Source organism: Girardinichthys multiradiatus, chromosome 9 (genome assembly GCF_021462225.1).
Source record: "Girardinichthys multiradiatus isolate DD_20200921_A chromosome 9, DD_fGirMul_XY1, whole genome shotgun sequence".
Classification (NCBI taxonomy): Eukaryota; Metazoa; Chordata; class Actinopteri; order Cyprinodontiformes; family Goodeidae; genus Girardinichthys; species Girardinichthys multiradiatus.
In genome coordinates, this window is record NC_061802.1 from 34167971 (window position 1) to 34184864 (window position 16894).

Below are 16894 nucleotides of genomic sequence, written 5' to 3' on the forward strand. Positions count from 1 at the left end.
CTCTGAGTAGGCTGAATAGCACATACGTGAGGGTAAATATCAGAATTCTGTTGTTAAAGGAACCTTGTGAGATGGTGGCTTCTTCTATATTAATGAAACACTTTCATGGTCTTAAATAGTAGCTCTGGTTTGGTGATCTGAGCAAATATAGCTCTAAACCTCTCTTTCCACAGTTGTTAAGGCAAAAGTTTCCTAATCAGTGCCAATTTAAAGGTGCAGCATTTGTGCTTTCATCTAACTGCTGACCCCTCCTGATGCTGCAGTGTAGATCTAAGTTTTATGCAAGATCCTGGAAATCCCTGCGGTAAGCATGGCGTCCTTTTCATGCAAAACACACATTAACAGCTTTTATCTCCAACGAAGGCCCGTGGCCAGTCGGTTTCATAAGAGATTGGCTGGTGTTTTGCACTAGCCGGATGTTCTGTTCTGTACTCCAGCCTAACAGAGCATGACTTTTTGACCAAGAGTAGCCCAGCCTTTCTGCAGTCTGCAGGCTGGTTTTGTATGAAACAGCTCCATGTATGTCCATGCAGCACCTTAAGCTTCTCAGCTTCATGGACTCTCAGCCTTGCGTTTATTCATGTGCTGACAGCTTCAGGCAAAGACCAAGGATGGAATGATTTTACCCTTGTGTGGTGTTTTAGCACCCCAAATATTTTGTGGAGCTATAGTTTGACTGGCTCTGCAGGATTTTGCAGTTTCTAGTAGTGCTAGTATGTGTGTAGGTGATATTGCAAAAGGCTTCTTGATTGGCACTTTTTCCCCATTTTACACAGACGCCTCTTTGTTATGATTTTGATTTTTAGACCTAAGCAACAAGTTAGCATAAACACCCACAGAGTCCAGTAATAGTTTTCAAGACAACTTGGTCATTGCACAAAACATTTAAGCTTTTTATCTTTCTGATCTTTATTGAGTAATCCTGGAGGTATGGGCTGTCTGCTTAGGTCGCCACCCTGCAGCTGAACGATTCACTGCTTGCAGCTAGCCAACTATAGTTTTAAAAGAGTAACTATCATAGCGCTAGTCAGTCTTTTTACCCACATGCAGAAAATTTCAGGAGGCAACACAGATCACTAAATGGTTTATTAATGAACGGGTTGCAGTGTGTTCTTGGTCCAGGATGGGTTCCGGGGAAGGTTCGAACCAGTAAGAGGGAGAAGAGAGTTGGTGAGCGAGGAAATGATTGTTGAATGGAAAGTAGTGGGTAATCGGTAGGATCTTACTGATTGTTTTGGGAGGGAGCGAGCCAGGAGGGGTTGAGAAAGGGATCCCAGTGCTGGTCAGAGTGGTGTGCTTGGTTCTGAGTGGATGTTCGTTGGAGGGCGTACACGTTTCTTTGGGAAGCCAGAGAGAAGCCGGCTGTGGGAACAGAGATCCGTGTTTTTTTGTTTTTTTTTTTATGAGTCTGAAGCAGATGCACTGAAAGCCTTCAAAGATAGAGTCTCCAAGTGATCCTCCAGTAGGTAATAAAGAGCAAGGAGCAAAAATTAGCAAGAGGCAAAACCTTTAGAAAGAACATTCAAAGGAGTTTTTCCATGACAAGAGATACTGCTAAATTGGACACTCAGCCAATGAATAACTGGCAGCCAGCTACTTTTAACCTTCTGCTGAACCTATCGCTCCAGAGGAGGAGAAAGAGACACCACACAGACCCAAAAAACCCCGATCCCTGACAGTAACCTTGACGACAGTGATGTATGGCGCTTCTTCATTTCACACCATAATTCTGTGTTGTTTGTGACCAGAGCATTCCATCCTTTAAGTGAGGGAGCAGTCAAGTAGTATTCTTTCTGCCAGCTGACTGGCAGTGTGCAGCAACAAGGTTTGATGAGCGGCAGCACTGGGTCATTTCATTCTCTCTACAGTTGGAGAAAATTCAGGTCAATTTCTCTGACAACTCATTCCAATAACCTTTTATCAAAGGAACAGTCTGAAGGACAACTTTTGAACATTTTTGAAACCTTTACCTTTTAAAGTCTTGTTACCAAAAATCGTCCCATGCAGAACATTTTCCTGCATCAAATGGTGAAACCGGTCGTGTTTGATCTGCAGAATGAGCTGCAAACACTAAGAGCAGGCTCAGATTGAAGGAAGGCAGATAAAGGACCCAACAGATAATGTTAAGCTCAAACTTATTCATGCAGGTTTAGGTTAAAAATTATTATTTTCCCAAGAAGATTGCTTCCGATTGTAAAATGAGACAACCCTTCCTCAAAAGACAATAAACACAAGGAAAAAGCTGTTTCAGTTTTACCAAATTTATTTTACCCATTTTTGTTTAAATTTTATTTAAAATGTCATGTCGTCAATTATTTTCACACTTCTAAATCTACCAAAATCTACCAAACGTATTAGTAGTTAATTGTAAATGTAGTTGAAATCTGTCAAAATTAATAATTTTCACATTAATAACAGAATCCATCAGCATTTTTTTTCTTTTGGAGAGATGTTAACACTCAGCACGTTTACTGTGACCTTTCCATGATGCTGGTCATGCTCTGAAGCACTTTCACAGGTCTAATAGGTTGTAGGGAGGGGGATTAATGAGTCCACATGCAATCACACACGCATTAAAGGACTGCAGCTGGAGGCGAGAGCAGCCCAACTCAGAACAACTGTTTTACATGCTCGCAGCAGCCTTTCAGGAAAAACGTCTCAGAGTAAAAACTGCAAACTGCTGTTCTCATAAAAAAGGAGCTGATCTGGAACACACAGTCATTGGTGCATCTCGAAATTTTTTCCACAGCTGACTGGCTAAGGAGCTTGGCTCTGGGTAGGCTGTTGATGACAGTGATGTAACCGACTCCCTGCTGCCACTTCTCTGTGTTCATTTTACATGCCTCGTCTCTCCATCCTCGCTCATGGTTAAAAGTCATACCACTCTCTCCTGCTATAACTGTCTATGTGTTCTGCTTTGTCTTCATACTTTGTCACATTATTTCTGTTTTTGCTGCTCAAATTGGTTCTCCATTCCCCTTCTCTCTCTCCTCCTCCTCACGTGTCTCTGCTGTTGGCTTGTCACCACTCTGCCCTCCTAACATTGACAGAAGGGTCGTGTGTTGCTGAGGGCGCAGGACGCTCTTTCTATCTGTGTGTTCTCACCCCTCCTTTGTTGTGATGCCGCTTCCTACCATGAGATGAAGGTCATTTAGCATCATTCTTCTCTTGGCTCCTTGTTTCTTTCTCCTTCTCTGCTCCTAAAGGCTGTGCATCACCTCTTAATGGACCTGCACTCTCGCTTTCTTTTTCAGCTCTCATTTCTCTAATGGGATAGACCTGGCCCAGCCCCCAAGGTCAAAGGAGGTTTTTCTCTGAGGGCCCAGTCCGACTAACCTCATTTGTCTGGATTGAATGCTGAAATATTTAGCACAGATTGGAGACAGGAGATGAGAGCTCTGCGGTGGAAGAAACAGCTGAATCATGTGAAAAGACGGGAAAATAAATCTAAAGTTGCTTTTTCAAATTTTAAGGCAAACTATTTAACTATTTGGTCAACCTAAAACTGATCTGAAAAAATTGTTCCATACTGAATACTCTGAATTCTTATTTTATTTTTTTCCATTCCTGTTAGTGATGTTGTCTCAAGTCATAAGAAAGGTTTCTTTGCAGTCTGGAGGATGGAATTGGATTTGAATATATTCCTTTCTTGATTGCCTGAGTCCTTCCTTCCTAGATTTCTTGATTACTTCATTGATTCTGTGATTCCTTTCTTGATTCCTTGATTTCGTCCTTCCTTGATCCCTTCCTTCCTTCCTTCCCCTCTGCTGTTTTTACAGTTTCCATAATTAAAACCTGACAGCTGTAGAAACACCTGCCATAAACTATATTGAACTTTTCCATTAATATTTTAATCCATGTTCTAACAGTCATGAGATCCCTGGCCATGAGATTTTCTGGAAAAATATGGAATATTGGCATAAAAATGGGAAACAACTCTACATAAAATCAGTTGCTATAAATAAGTGAATATACTCAAGAAAGCAGAACATAATAAAGGGTTGTGTTGTTCCTATATTGTTGCATTGTCAACAAAAAGATGCTGTTGCTACATTGGTTTAGTAATAACTTGTATTTTTTGGTGGGGTGGGGTGTTGGCTTGTAATACTGCCATGCAGGGACATATTTTGCCACTTAGAAAGAAGCTAAACTAATTAAATTTTTTTAATCTGTTTCTTCCTGGTAACAAGCACTTCCTCATCATTGGTCCACTTAAACAAAGTGTAAACCGTTGTTTTCCCCCCTTGTCCGACCTTCTCTCCTCCAGAACTTGAATCAGAACCCTCGTACTCTGCTGCCCAAGTTTTTTGGCCTCTACTGCGTCCAATCGGGCGGGAAGAATATCCGTGTGGTTGTCATGAACAATGTGCTGCCCCGCGTGGTCCGCATGCACCTCAAATACGACCTGAAGGGTTCCACCTACAAGAGGCGAGCGTCCAAGAAGGAGAGGGAGAAGGCCAGACCCACGTTCAAAGACTTGGACTTTATGCAGGACATGCCGGATGGACTGATGCTGGACCAGGACACCTACAATGCGATGGTTAAAACTCTACAGAGAGACTGTCTGGTGAGAAAGATGGTTGTTTTGTTTCCAGAGAGCCTCACCAAAACAGATTAATGTTGCTTGTTTTTCAAGATACACAAGAACAACATAAACAGTCCAGAAAGTCTTCTGTAGAAAAAGGAAATTTTTTTATCAATAAGCAGACAGAGGTAGAAGACGTTATTTAGGACTGGTTTTGGCATTGCCCTGATCATACTCTTTAAATTAGAGCCTTTTATGAGCAAGAGTGTTTGCCTGGGCAACAGCCCTGCTGTTGTCTTGTAAATCACCACCTCAGGTCTGCATTTGCTGGCTCTGTGTTTGGAAAAGTCTGCAAACTGGGTTTTCATGTACAGACGCAGACACATTAAATAGGACCACTGGTAACGATGTGTGTAAAAATCATCTTTTATTGCTATAGCACAACCAGAGCCTTTTAAAAAAAAAATCAATCCTTTAATTTGGATACATGTATTCAATAGGGAACAAATCGCATGTTAAGAAATAATTGTTTGAAACGAAGCCACCGGTGGCTGTTAATCCTTCGCACAGTTTTCCAGTCTACCCTATGTACATCTATACATTTGTGATGGTAAGACAGGAAATGCTCCTCCTGGCGTGGCTGCCTAATAACCTATTGGCATGTAGGTTGTTATGGAGACTTGATGACCCCAAGATTTCTCTCTTTTGGAGTTTTGGAAATCTTTTTACCTTCCTTACCGTCCTGCTCACCAAAATGGTGGAAAGATATGATAAATCCATTTTAGGGGCCTTTGTCTCCAAGAAATGGGAGACACAGTGTGTTTTGCCATATTTAGGAAAACAGAGAGTGTTTTTGTACTAATTAAACCTTCTTGAAACTGTGTTTATAGTGTACATTTAAAAACATGGTTTAGGTACAATGGTCTTAAACAGATTGTGCCTCCTATAATTTTTGTTAAAAGCAATAATTTCTACATGGAATGTTTTTTTCTTCACTTAATGCATTTTCTCAAATTGTATTTATTTATTGGGTTGATTTTTCTAAATAACTCAGTGAGAGTCTAAGCTGCTGCAATGGTTTATATTAAGGTTTTTACAGATCTTTACCAGCAATACCATCAATTGTGCCCATGTCCCTAAGTTTATTAATATATTTATGCTGCTGAAGTGTCATTATGCTGTGTCATTATTCCTTTATTCAGATTAATGTTTCACATATCTGTCAACCACTACAGACTTAGATGTTATCTGTGTTTGTTCTGTACTGTTCTGTTCAGGTACTGGAAAGCTTTAAGATTATGGACTACAGCCTGCTGCTTGGGGTCCACAACATGGACCAAGCGGACAGGGAGAGGCAGATGGAGGGATCTCAGAGCGGCAGCGACGAGAAGAGGCCCGTGGCCCAGCAGAAGGCCCTCTACTCCACCGCCATGGAGTCCATCCAGGGGGGAGCTGCCTGCCGAGGGGCAATAGACACAGACGATGCGTGAGTTTAACGCGGGGGGCAGGGGGCCACTGGCAGAATGATAAGTGTGACTGCTTGTTCTTTGAAAGAAGACAGTCTCAGCCATCAGCTGGCATGTGAACATTTATTATTATTTTTATTATGTTCTGTCAACTCTTGTCCCATTGAATCTTTTTCAACATACAATAATAATATTTGATAAATATATTTTTGTGGTTTTATTTACTTATATTGTCAATTTTTTGACAATATAATGAACCTTTTATTGAGGTAGTATAATCTCAGAAAAAAATAAAAAAATTTTAATATAATCTCAGGCACTGGGAGTGATATACCCCTCTTCAAAAGGGGAAAGACAAGAAGTCGGGGGATGGATGCGAGAAAATTGCAACTCATCTAAACTTCATATCTACAGTCAGAGCAATAATTTAACATTTTAAAACATCTCAAACTATAAAAAACAAGGCTAGATGAGGATCGATGTTGTCATGTCCTGCCTACTCACAGTTAGTAGGTTGGTAAGGGAGGTAAAGAAAGCTCCAACATTTACTCTTACAGAGCTCCAGTAAATTGTTCAGTGTGAAGCTCTGCTACCCTAATAAAAATGTTATATTTTTACGATTTTACTTGGAAGATCAATCAATTTTAGGATTACTGTATTTCTGAAAAAAAACAAAAACATTTCTTGTCTTGCCATCAACCTTTTGCTGTACTTAAACACAGACATTACATAAAACTGTTGCAACACAGATTTCTATATATATGAAAAGCTTTAGATTGGTCAACCACAGAAGATTCCTCCTCATAAAGTAATCCCTCAGACCAGCTTGAGATGGTCATATCAGTATGGTCATGTCAGTGCTCAGTCATGGTTAACGTGTATTAGATGATCATAGGTTTAAAAATCAGAAACGTTCAAGAGAGAAAATCTTTAAATCTGTTAACAGAAAGGAGAAAAACAGAGTTGAATTTACTTTTCTGCCAATGTAGAAGATAAAGTAGAGCTGGGTATCAGGAAGCAGTAAATGGCTGTGTGGAAATGGGATCATAGAATTGTGTTGTTAAAACTTTGAATGACAAACCAATTAGATGTAGAACTATGCTGTTAAAAGTCCATTATTTAGAGCATTTAAATTTATTAGATGTTTAATCAGAGTTTAGGAATAACATTAATTAGCAGAAACTTATCTTAAAACAAAACTGTCGGATTAACTCATATTTTCATTCAACTTTTAATTAATCGTCTCAAACAAATCTCCGTGCTCCTTATTGAAACCTGCCTGCCATTATCTGCACTGCTCAGCATATTGTGCAGGAAATATTGGCCGTGCATTAATTGTACCAGTGCTGTTTACATGCATTTCATGACAGATGTTTCATTTCGGTTTTACTTCCTGTCTAATTCCAGGATGGGTGGCATTCCAGCAGTTAATGGAAAAGGGGAAAGACTTCTTCTGTACATTGGAATCATCGATATCCTACAATCCTACAGGTGATCGTCTTTAAAATCAAGCAATGAAAAATAGTCAAATCATGTTGTTTACCTTCCTGCTGCTGCACACTGTGTTTCCTCTCAGGCTCAGTCCCTTTAGACCACACATTCACAGCATTCAGCCTGCAGGCTCAGTGTTTATTCAGTATTTGCTTGTGAATGTCTCATGTGAGACCTGCTTAACATCATTTAAACTCTACTGCTCTTTGACTCTGCAGGCTAATAAAGAAACTGGAGCACACGTGGAAGGCTTTGGTTCATGATGGGGTGAGTTTAAGAGTTCTTCACAGACACGCAGGGCTCAGATACACAAACCTGGAAACACATTCTGTACCTGAGGTGCTTTCTGCACTCTTATCAGGAAACAGGGAGCAAGGGGTCAGCTTGTCATCCCTCACCTCTGAACCATCCCTCCATCCCCTCTGGGATGTAGGCTGTACATCATCCCAAGCTTACGCTCAAGATAAATTGGACTCGCCAGTCTTCCCCCTACTCTGTGTTCCAGTCTAAGCCACGCTTATTCACAATATATGTGTAGGAGAGTAAACAGCCTGCTCTGCGTCACTGACTAGGACGAATATTCCAAACTTTCTTCATATTACACACAGCTGATGAATGTGTGAAAAGATGTTACTCATGCTGTGTAGAAGTCATGCTTAAGCAGAAACTTGGTAACTATCTCCCTTCACTTCCTCAGTCTCCTTCAGTCTCCTTCTGTGATCTGTTACTCTAAACCAAATACCAAGTGTCATCTGTCAGTCTGTTGGCAGTGTTATCCCTCTGGGCTGATACATAAATAATGATGCGGAGTGTCTGTTGCCTCGTCTGACGGTGTCTCTGAGTGTCTTCGGCAGACATTTGTATGTGATGCTCGGGAGAGCAGCTTGACCCAGAGAAAAGAATTGCTGAAATGGGACCCCAAAAGGACAAACAGACAGTTTATTCCTGCTTTAAGAACCTGCTTGATCATTTTATTCATGCATCCTTTGTCTTATAAATCTCTCTGTTTCTCCCTCAGGACACTGTGTCAGTCCACCGACCAGGTTTCTATGCCGATAGGTTCTTCAAGTTCATGAGCAGCACAGTATTCAAGAAGAGCTCGTGTGAGTTCACTTTAACACCCAGACACCCCGTTAAATAGTCAGACAGAGCTGTGCGGGAAGAGCCAAAAAAAGACACAGATGTCAGACACTTTGTACTGTTTTTCAGCCTTAATATGAACATTGGATGCAGGAGCTAAAAGCTTTGAGAGGTGCTGCTTAATGTTGTGCAAGGGGAAAATGTCACTTTATCATTTGTTTTTGGATTTTATCACACATTGTAGTGAGGATGTTTTTCTGAGATGTGTGTGACCTCACCCTTTATTTTTGTGAGGTTTTTTGATCATTTGGTTAATAATTTAATTTGATTTCTTTGTTTTCATGTAAAGATCTTTAAAAGTTTTTCCTCAGTGCCTATTTCGGTTTTTGCTTGCAGCCAATCTCATATCACACATCTATCATTTTATTTTATTTTAATTACGTTTTTGTGCGCATCGTGCCTTAGCTCTGAAGTCCTCTCCATCCAAGAAGGGTCGCGTGTCATTGACGGTGCCTAAATGTGCTGGTCCTGGTGCTGCATGGTCCGCCAGCCAGCTGACCTCTGATAGAGACGAGAATATCTACGACCTGAGAGGAGCCCACAGCTTCCCTACGTTGGAGGATGAAGGTAGATATTGTACTCAGTCTAGCATATTCATGAAAGCATTCGGGAGTGCTAAAAGTGTGCAAATCTCAGTTAGCATGTCCTTTTGTTTTTGTAACTACACCCAAAGGCAAATATTCTCCTAAAAAAAGCTTAGCTTTAATTATAGCTTAGTTATATTTTCTCTCCATGCTGACCCCGTTTCCCTGTAGATGTGATTTCTGCAGATGTGGAACGTAAGGTTATGATGAATGCCTTGTCAGGTCAGGACCTGTAGATCTTTGTTAAGTGAAATAGCAATAAAAAAGCAAATTATTTTTCTCTCTCCTTAATAACTTCTGCCTCTTCAGTGTTCTTAGCTAAACACTTTTTAGTTGTGTTTTTGGAGAGCAGAAGTTTTTTAACACAGTACATCACAGGAGAAGAAACAGGAGTCAGCTCCCTGCAAGACAAATAGTAAGCTTTGTGCTTTTCCCGCCAGGTCGACAGGACCTTCTTCCATGTACTCCCCCATCGTTTGAGGAGGCAACCACAGCGTCGATTGCCACCACTCTTTCTTCCACAACATCTTTGTCCATCCCCGAAAGATCTCCGTCTGATACGACAGAGCATCCACGCTACAGGTACACTTTAGTACACACCTACCAGCACCTACCTTCTAGTCAGGGAAAGTACAATCAGAAGTGATTCTAGATCAAATACATTTTTGGCCACAGATATGCTGGTAGATGCAGTTTTTAAATCATTTTATAGCAGAAGATTATAGGCAGGTATTTTTCACTGCTTCTCAACTCAGCTATCTGCTTCCATCCAGCGGTGATCAATAAATTCGCTAATATTATTTGGGTTAAACATGAAGATATTAAAGTTACAGACTGCATAAACATCAGAAAACCTAACTACCAATAGATGCATCTACTGGAACGTGTAAATATAATCTATTTTAATCTAATTTGGATATAGATCACTTTTCCATGTCATTAATTTAGCATGTATGAGGTACAGCATCTAGAAAATAATTTTATTTTCCTGCTAGGCTGTTTTCTTTTTTGTGTCAAAAGGTCATTTGAGGCCATTAATGACAGCACTTAAACTCTTATGTTGTGTTTTGATTATCAAACAGGTATCTCGAAGTAACCTGAGAAAATACAAGAAGCCTTTTTTATTTATTTGGGGAAATAAGTTTTTTTAATATAATGAATTAATTGTGATTAACCACATTTTTTGGTTCTGTTTAAATAATCACAGTTGGGCCTGATTAGTGGCTGATCTGTAGAAACAATAAATGACTTTAACAGAACCTGTATGACTACATGAAGTAGTCTAAACGATCTAAAAAAGAGCACATTGTGCCCTGATCTAAAGAAATTAAGAGAAAGGTAAGTCAATGACATCTATCAGTTTGGAAAAGGTTACAAAGCCTTTTCTGAGGCTTTGGGGCCCCAGCAAACCACAGTAACATATCTACAAATGGATTAAACATGGAACCCTGATGAACACCCCAAGAGTGGTCAGTTAAGGTCAGTGTTCACGAACATAACCCCCTTTTTAGATCATAGCTCTGCAACCATGAACTCCCGATCATGTCTCACATCGTCCTTTCAGATCAAACATCTCCATCCACCGTGATCATCGGACTTGTGCGCCTTCAGATTATGCAACAGGGTTTAATGAACCAAAAGGGGCATGTCCTACAACTCACAGATGTTTGGGTTTCCACACACACAGCCCTGAGCTCTATGTTACAATCCTCATGCAGGCAGGCTGCCCAAAACCATTCAGTGTTATCCTTAGCAGGTTAATATCTGCATTAGTTTCTGATGATCAACATTTTTCTTAGACCAGGCAGACACTGGAGGATGACACAATGTCTCCTTTCTGTGTTCACCGCAGACCCTGCTGCAGCTGCTGTCTTTGCTTTATATTACATCACGCTTGTTCCGCAGTCTTGTAATACCCCTATCCAGTTCATTGTGATCACAGATTTAAGGCCTTATGACCTTAAACAGGAATTTTAATTCAATTCAGTTTATTTATATAGCGCCAATTCACAACACATGTCGTCTCAAGGCACTTCACAACAGTCAGGTTCATTCCAATTAATCCTAACCATTGAACAGTGCAGTCAGATTCAGTTATTTATTCAAATTGGATAAAAGGTTTTTCTATCTAAGGAAACCCAGCAGATTGCATCGAGTCAGAGATTTGCAGCATTCCCTCCTCCCAGATGAGCATGTAGAGACAGTGGACAGTCACTGGCGTTGACTTTGCAGCAATCCCTCATACTGAGCATGCATGTAGCGACAGTGGAGAGGGAAAACTCCCTTTTAACAGGAAGAAACCTCCAGCAGAACCAGGCTCAGTGTGAGCGGCCATCTGCCACGACCGACTGGGGGTTTGAGAGAATAGAGCAGAGACACAAAGAGAACAAAGAAGCACTGATCCAGGAGTACTTTCTATGGGAAGGAAAAGTAAATGTTAATGGATGTAGCTCCTTTAGTCGTTTCATCTAGAAAGAAAGAACAGATAAACTCTGAGCCAGTTTTCAAGGTTAGAGTCTGAAAGAGAGCACATAGAGTTAGTTACAGTAAAAGCTCAGTCAATTGCCATGTCTAGGAGAGAGAAAGGTTTAAACACTAAAAGACAGGGCTATGTGGATCATCGGTAGAGGGTGAGCATTAAGTTGTTGCCAGCAGAAGCTTGGACGATGGCCCTCTCCAGAAAGGTGTCACAGGTAGACACAGAGTCAGGCCAGGTGTAGCTTCTAGGAAGAGAAAAGAGAGAACAAAGTTAAAAGCTGAAATAACAGCAAATAATGCAAAATTGGAGAGTAGTGTGAGAATGTAGGGAAGAGAGTGAAAGTGGTCATTATGTCCTCCAGCAACCTAAGCCTATAGCAGCATAACTACACAGATAGCTCAGGATAAACTAAACCACTCTAACTATAAGCTTTATCAGAAAGGAAAGTTTTAAGCCTAGCCTTAAAAGTAGACAGGGTGTCTGCCTCACAGTCTAAAACTGGGAGCTGGTTCCACAGGAGAGAAGCCTGATAACTAAAGGATCTACCTCCCATTCTACTTCTAGTGACTCTAGAAACCACCAGTAAACCTGCAGTCTGAGAACGAAGTGCTCTGTTAGGAACATATGGAACAATCAGATATCTGATGTATGATGGTGCTAGATCATTAAGGGCTTTATATGTGAGGAGGAGATTTTTAAATTCTATTCTGGATTTAACGGAGCCAATGAAGGGAAGATAAAATAGGAGAAATATGATCTCTCTTTCTTTAATTTTCATCAGAATTCTTGCTGCAGCATTTTGAATCAGCTGAAGGTTTTTAACAGCATGTTCTGGACATCCTGATAGTAAAGAATTACAATAGTCCAGCCTTGAAGTAACAAATGCATGGACCAGTTTTTCAGCGTCACTCCTGGATAGGATATTTCTAATTTTGGCAATGTTCCGGAGGTGAAAGAAGGAAATCCTAGAAACCTGTTTAATATGGGATTTAAATTACATGTCCTGGTCAAAAATAACACCAAGGTTTTTTACTTTATTATCGGAGGTTAATTTAATGCCATCCAGGTTAAGTGATTGACTTAGAGCTCAAAAGCTCTCAAAGAAGAGTGTCCCAAAAAGGGTGAAACAACCAGTTATTAGGCTTAGGTCGCAATTACTTTATCACATAGGGCCACGTTGTTTTGGTTACCTGTTTTCTTTCATAATAAATAAATAGATAATTTGAAAAGTGCTTTTTCTATTTACTCTGGTTATTTTTCTTTGATGAACTGAAACATTTAAGTGTCATTAAAAAAGCAAAAATGGAAGAGATCTGTTAGGTGCATCAACATGTTAAAGTGCTTCTTCCCAACACTTTACTAGTGCCATGCTTCAGTCATCTGCCTTAGTGTTAATTGAAATCTTGTTCTTACAGTGTTTGCTCTGTCCTCAGGAGGCACACCCAGTCTCTCAGCCATGATGGAAGGTGAGCTTTACAATGTTTGGATGCCCGTGTTTTCACAGCATTAAACATGTCTGGGTGTGGTGGGTGGAGAGAAGAGAAAATGTGAAGTTTGTTTGTTTACAAGGGAGCTCCTTCTTCCTGTTGCTATGATGTGGCTGTGTGTATTTATGTTTGTTTTGGTGTTTCATTTCCTGTGATTTCCTTCATGTGTTCAGGACCCAAGAGGAGTTGCGTGTACGCGAGGAGGACCAGCAGACCATCACAGTGGAGGTGGAGTTGAAGAGACACGACAGCGAGCCCACCATCTCTGTCCTGCAGCCCTCACCTGAAAACAGGTACTCCAGTGACACAGAGAGAATCTCCATGTAGAAAGCAGTTTACCTGGAAGACGATGGTTTAACGTCATTTAAACACATCTTCTAGTATTAAATATTAGAAACAATGAAATAAATCAAGCGTCAAAGACACATTGCAATTTCTTTAGTGAATTATTAACAGGAATCATGACAGAATAGTGTGGATTTCAGGGAAATAGGGTAACCATATTTCCATAGTCCCTATTGTTTCCTTAATAAAACTGTTTTTCGTAAATGATTTCGGTTATCACGTTTCCAACCGAAATCTATTTACGAAAAACAGTTTCTTTTTGCCATTCACACTGGGATTACAACCTGCTTCTGCCAAAATATGGTTGGTATGTCTTATCCTCGGTCAATAGAGAATAGCGCCACCTCATGGCAGTTTTAGTCACGTTGCCTTCTACGCCTTTTGGCTTCCTGGTAACAAATTGTAAAAAGCTTAAAGACTAAATTAATCTTTTATTGCCTTTGCAAAATCTGTATGTATGCATCTCTCTAGCCTGTCTCTTTGGGTTATGTAGGATGTAAACAAAGCTAGATAAAAAAATGTTACTCACTGCTCTGAAACTTTGTAAACGACATTAATTAAAAAGGAGACCTTTTATGTGTGACCATGATACCTGATAGTAATTCTGTAGAACCTTCATGAGTACAATCATTCACTCTTTATGACTCAGTTTGACACAGTGCTATACATAAAATGCTTTTATAGTCTAACCTAGTGCTGGATTAATACACCTGCCTCACACACGCTTCTAATCTGCTTAGCCCACTTGTTTATTAGAGTGAGGAGTCCATTGTTCTGAGCAGATTAATTGCTGCAGGTGCTGTCTGGGGCTTCTACTGTAATTGGGTTATGAGGGAAGAGCACACATGCATGTAAATTTGTGTCAGTGCGTTTGTTTCGCTTGGGTCAGACACTGGCTAAAGGAGGCCCCGATATTTGGGGGTGGGGTGGGGGGCATATGCTCTATTTCTACCAGGCTATAGAACTAGGGCAGTGGGTCAGGAAGCCTGAGGGAAGCTGCTCCTCTGTAGCCAAGATGACTCGAACCTTTGCATGGTTAATGTGTTTTTTTGTTTTTTTTTTATTACGTGAAGTTTGATTTTGGGTTTTTTTTTGGAGATGCTTCAGGCTTTTCCTGGCCAATTCCAATTTCCGGTTTTCTGTAAGGTCTTACCTGCCAATTCCGATTTTGACTAATATAATTTTTTTAGGACTATAACACATATAACACAATGAGAATAAATGAGCTGCAGGCTCTTTGATGGATGTAGTAGTTTGGTTAGAGCCCGAAATAAAGGATTTACAAGATTCTCTTCATTTAGGCATCAAATGTCCCCAACCTTTATCTGAGTTTTATTCAACTCAAGTAAAGTGCTACAAAGTGCATGTTGTTAATTGATATGTTTATCAGCTGATCAAATTGGTCGGAGTTCTTAGTACTGATGCATTCAGCAAATAGGAAAAGAAGAATCTGGCTTTTCATTATTTGACCTGCTGATCATCGATCAGAACTGATCAGGCTGATTCACTCCCTGATGGACTGGTGCATCTCTATAACCTTTAGTTTTATCTTTAAGTCAACTTCAAGAAAAAAACACACACATGTAGTTAATAAGATTAAAGGAAAATTAAAGCAGAGTCTGCTATGCGTGGAGACTTCAGATTTATTTTGGAGTTAGGTCAGGGAGGTTGTACGTGTTGTTCTCACGTGAAACCAACTGAATAATCAGATTTGATGCTGAGAAGGCACTGGCTAGACAAGGCCTGGAGGTCTGGAAGGGGGCTGTGGAGGGAAACGGAGAGGAGAGCAGTTGGATGGATGCAAGATGATGGCGAGGAAGGCGAATGGAGTGATTGATTGAAAGATGAAGATTCAAAGAACGTCAAAAAGATGAAATGAGAAGAAGAGAAACCAGAAACCTGCTGGGAACGTCTGGCGGAGCCCTCGGCCAGGGATGTATTCAACTCCCACCTCCGGGAGAGCTTCGACCAGATCCCGGGGGATGTTGGAGACATAGAGTCCGAGTGGACCATGTTCTCCGCATCTATTGTCGATGCTGCTGCCCGTAGCTGCGGCCGTAAGGTCTGCGGTGCCTGTCGCGGTGGCAATCCCAGAACCCGGTGGTGGACACCGGCAGTAAGGGATGCTGTTAAGCTGAAGAAGGAGTCCTATTGGCTGTGGTTGGCTTGTGGGACTCCTGAGGCGTCTGACGGGTACCGTGAGGCCAAGCATGCTGCGGCCCGGGCTCTGGCAGAGGCAAATGGCCATGGAGAAGGACTACCGGTTGGCCTCGAAGCGATTCTGGCAAACTGTCCGTCGCCTCGGGAGGGGGAAGCAGTGCTTCGCCAACACTGTTTATAGTGGGGGCGGGAGACTGCTGACCTCGACTGAGGACATTATCGGGCGGTGGAAGGAATACTTCGAGGATCTCCTCAATCCTGCCATCACGCATTCCGTGGTGGAAACAGAGGCTGGGGACTCGGGGTCGGACTCTTTCATCACCCAGGCTCAAGTCACCGAGGTGGTTAAAAAGCTCCTCGGTGGCAAGGCTTCGGGGGTGGATGAGATCCGCCCTGAGTACCTCAAGTCTCTGGATGTTGTAGGGCTGTCATGGTTGACACGTCTCTTCAACGTTGCGTGGCGGTCGGGGACAGTGTCTCTGGACTGGCAGACTGGGGTGGTGGTCCCCCTTCATAAGAAGGGGAACCGGAGGGTGTGTTCCAACTACAGGGGGATCACACTCCTCAGCCTCCCTGGTAAGGCCTACGCCAGGGTATTGGAGAGGAGAGTCCGACCGATAGTCGAACCTCGGCTTCAGGAGGAGCAGTGTGGTTTTCGTCCTGGCCGTGGAACACTGGACCAGCTCTATACCCTCTACAGGGTGCTCGAGGGTTCATGGGAATTTGCCCAACCGGTTCACATGTGTTTTGTGGACCTGGAGAAGGCATTCGACTGTGTCCCTCGTGATGCCCTGTGGGGATTGCTCCAAGAGTATGGAATCGGGGGCCCTTTACTAGGGGCCATCCGGTCCCTGTACGAGCGGAGCAGGAGTTTGGTCCGCATTGCCGGCACTAAGTCGGACCTGTTCCCAGTGCATGTTGGACTCCGGCAGGGCTGCCCTTTGTCACCGGTCCTGTTCATAACTTTTATGGACAGGATTTCTAGACGCAGCCAAGGGCCGGAGGGGGTCGGGTTTGGGGACCAGTGGATTTCGTCTCTTCTTTTTGCAGATGACGTGGTCCTGCTGGCCCCCTCTAGCCAAAACCTACAGCATGTGCTGTGGCGGTTCGCAGCCGAGTGTGAAGCGTCTGGGATGAGGATCAGCTCCTCCAAGTCCGAGGCCATGGTACTCGACCGGAAAAGGGTGGCTTGTCCTCTTCAGGTTGGAGGGGAGTTC

General features: G+C 41.9%; 1 protein-coding gene across 4 annotated transcripts in view; it reads left to right on the forward strand.

The window, feature by feature from the left end:
• The window catches only part of pip5k1ca (phosphatidylinositol-4-phosphate 5-kinase, type I, gamma a), a 63315-nt gene that overhangs the window by 34649 nt on the left and 11772 nt on the right, over positions 1–16894 (forward strand). For 3 of the 4 annotated variants that reach the window (XM_047375737.1, XM_047375741.1, XM_047375740.1), the window contains exons 7-15: positions 4268–4567; positions 5803–6011; positions 7399–7482; positions 7701–7749; positions 8501–8585; positions 9028–9189; positions 9647–9788; positions 13101–13151; positions 13346–13465. In XM_047375737.1, coding sequence (XP_047231693.1) covers positions 4268–4567; positions 5803–6011; positions 7399–7482; positions 7701–7749; positions 8501–8585; positions 9028–9189; positions 9647–9788; positions 13101–13151; positions 13346–13465 — 1202 coding nt within the window. The remainder of the gene's footprint in view (positions 1–4267; positions 4568–5802; positions 6012–7398; positions 7483–7700; positions 7750–8500; positions 8586–9027; positions 9190–9646; positions 9789–13100; positions 13152–13345; positions 13466–16894) is intronic. The other variant, XM_047375739.1, reaches the window with a different exon arrangement.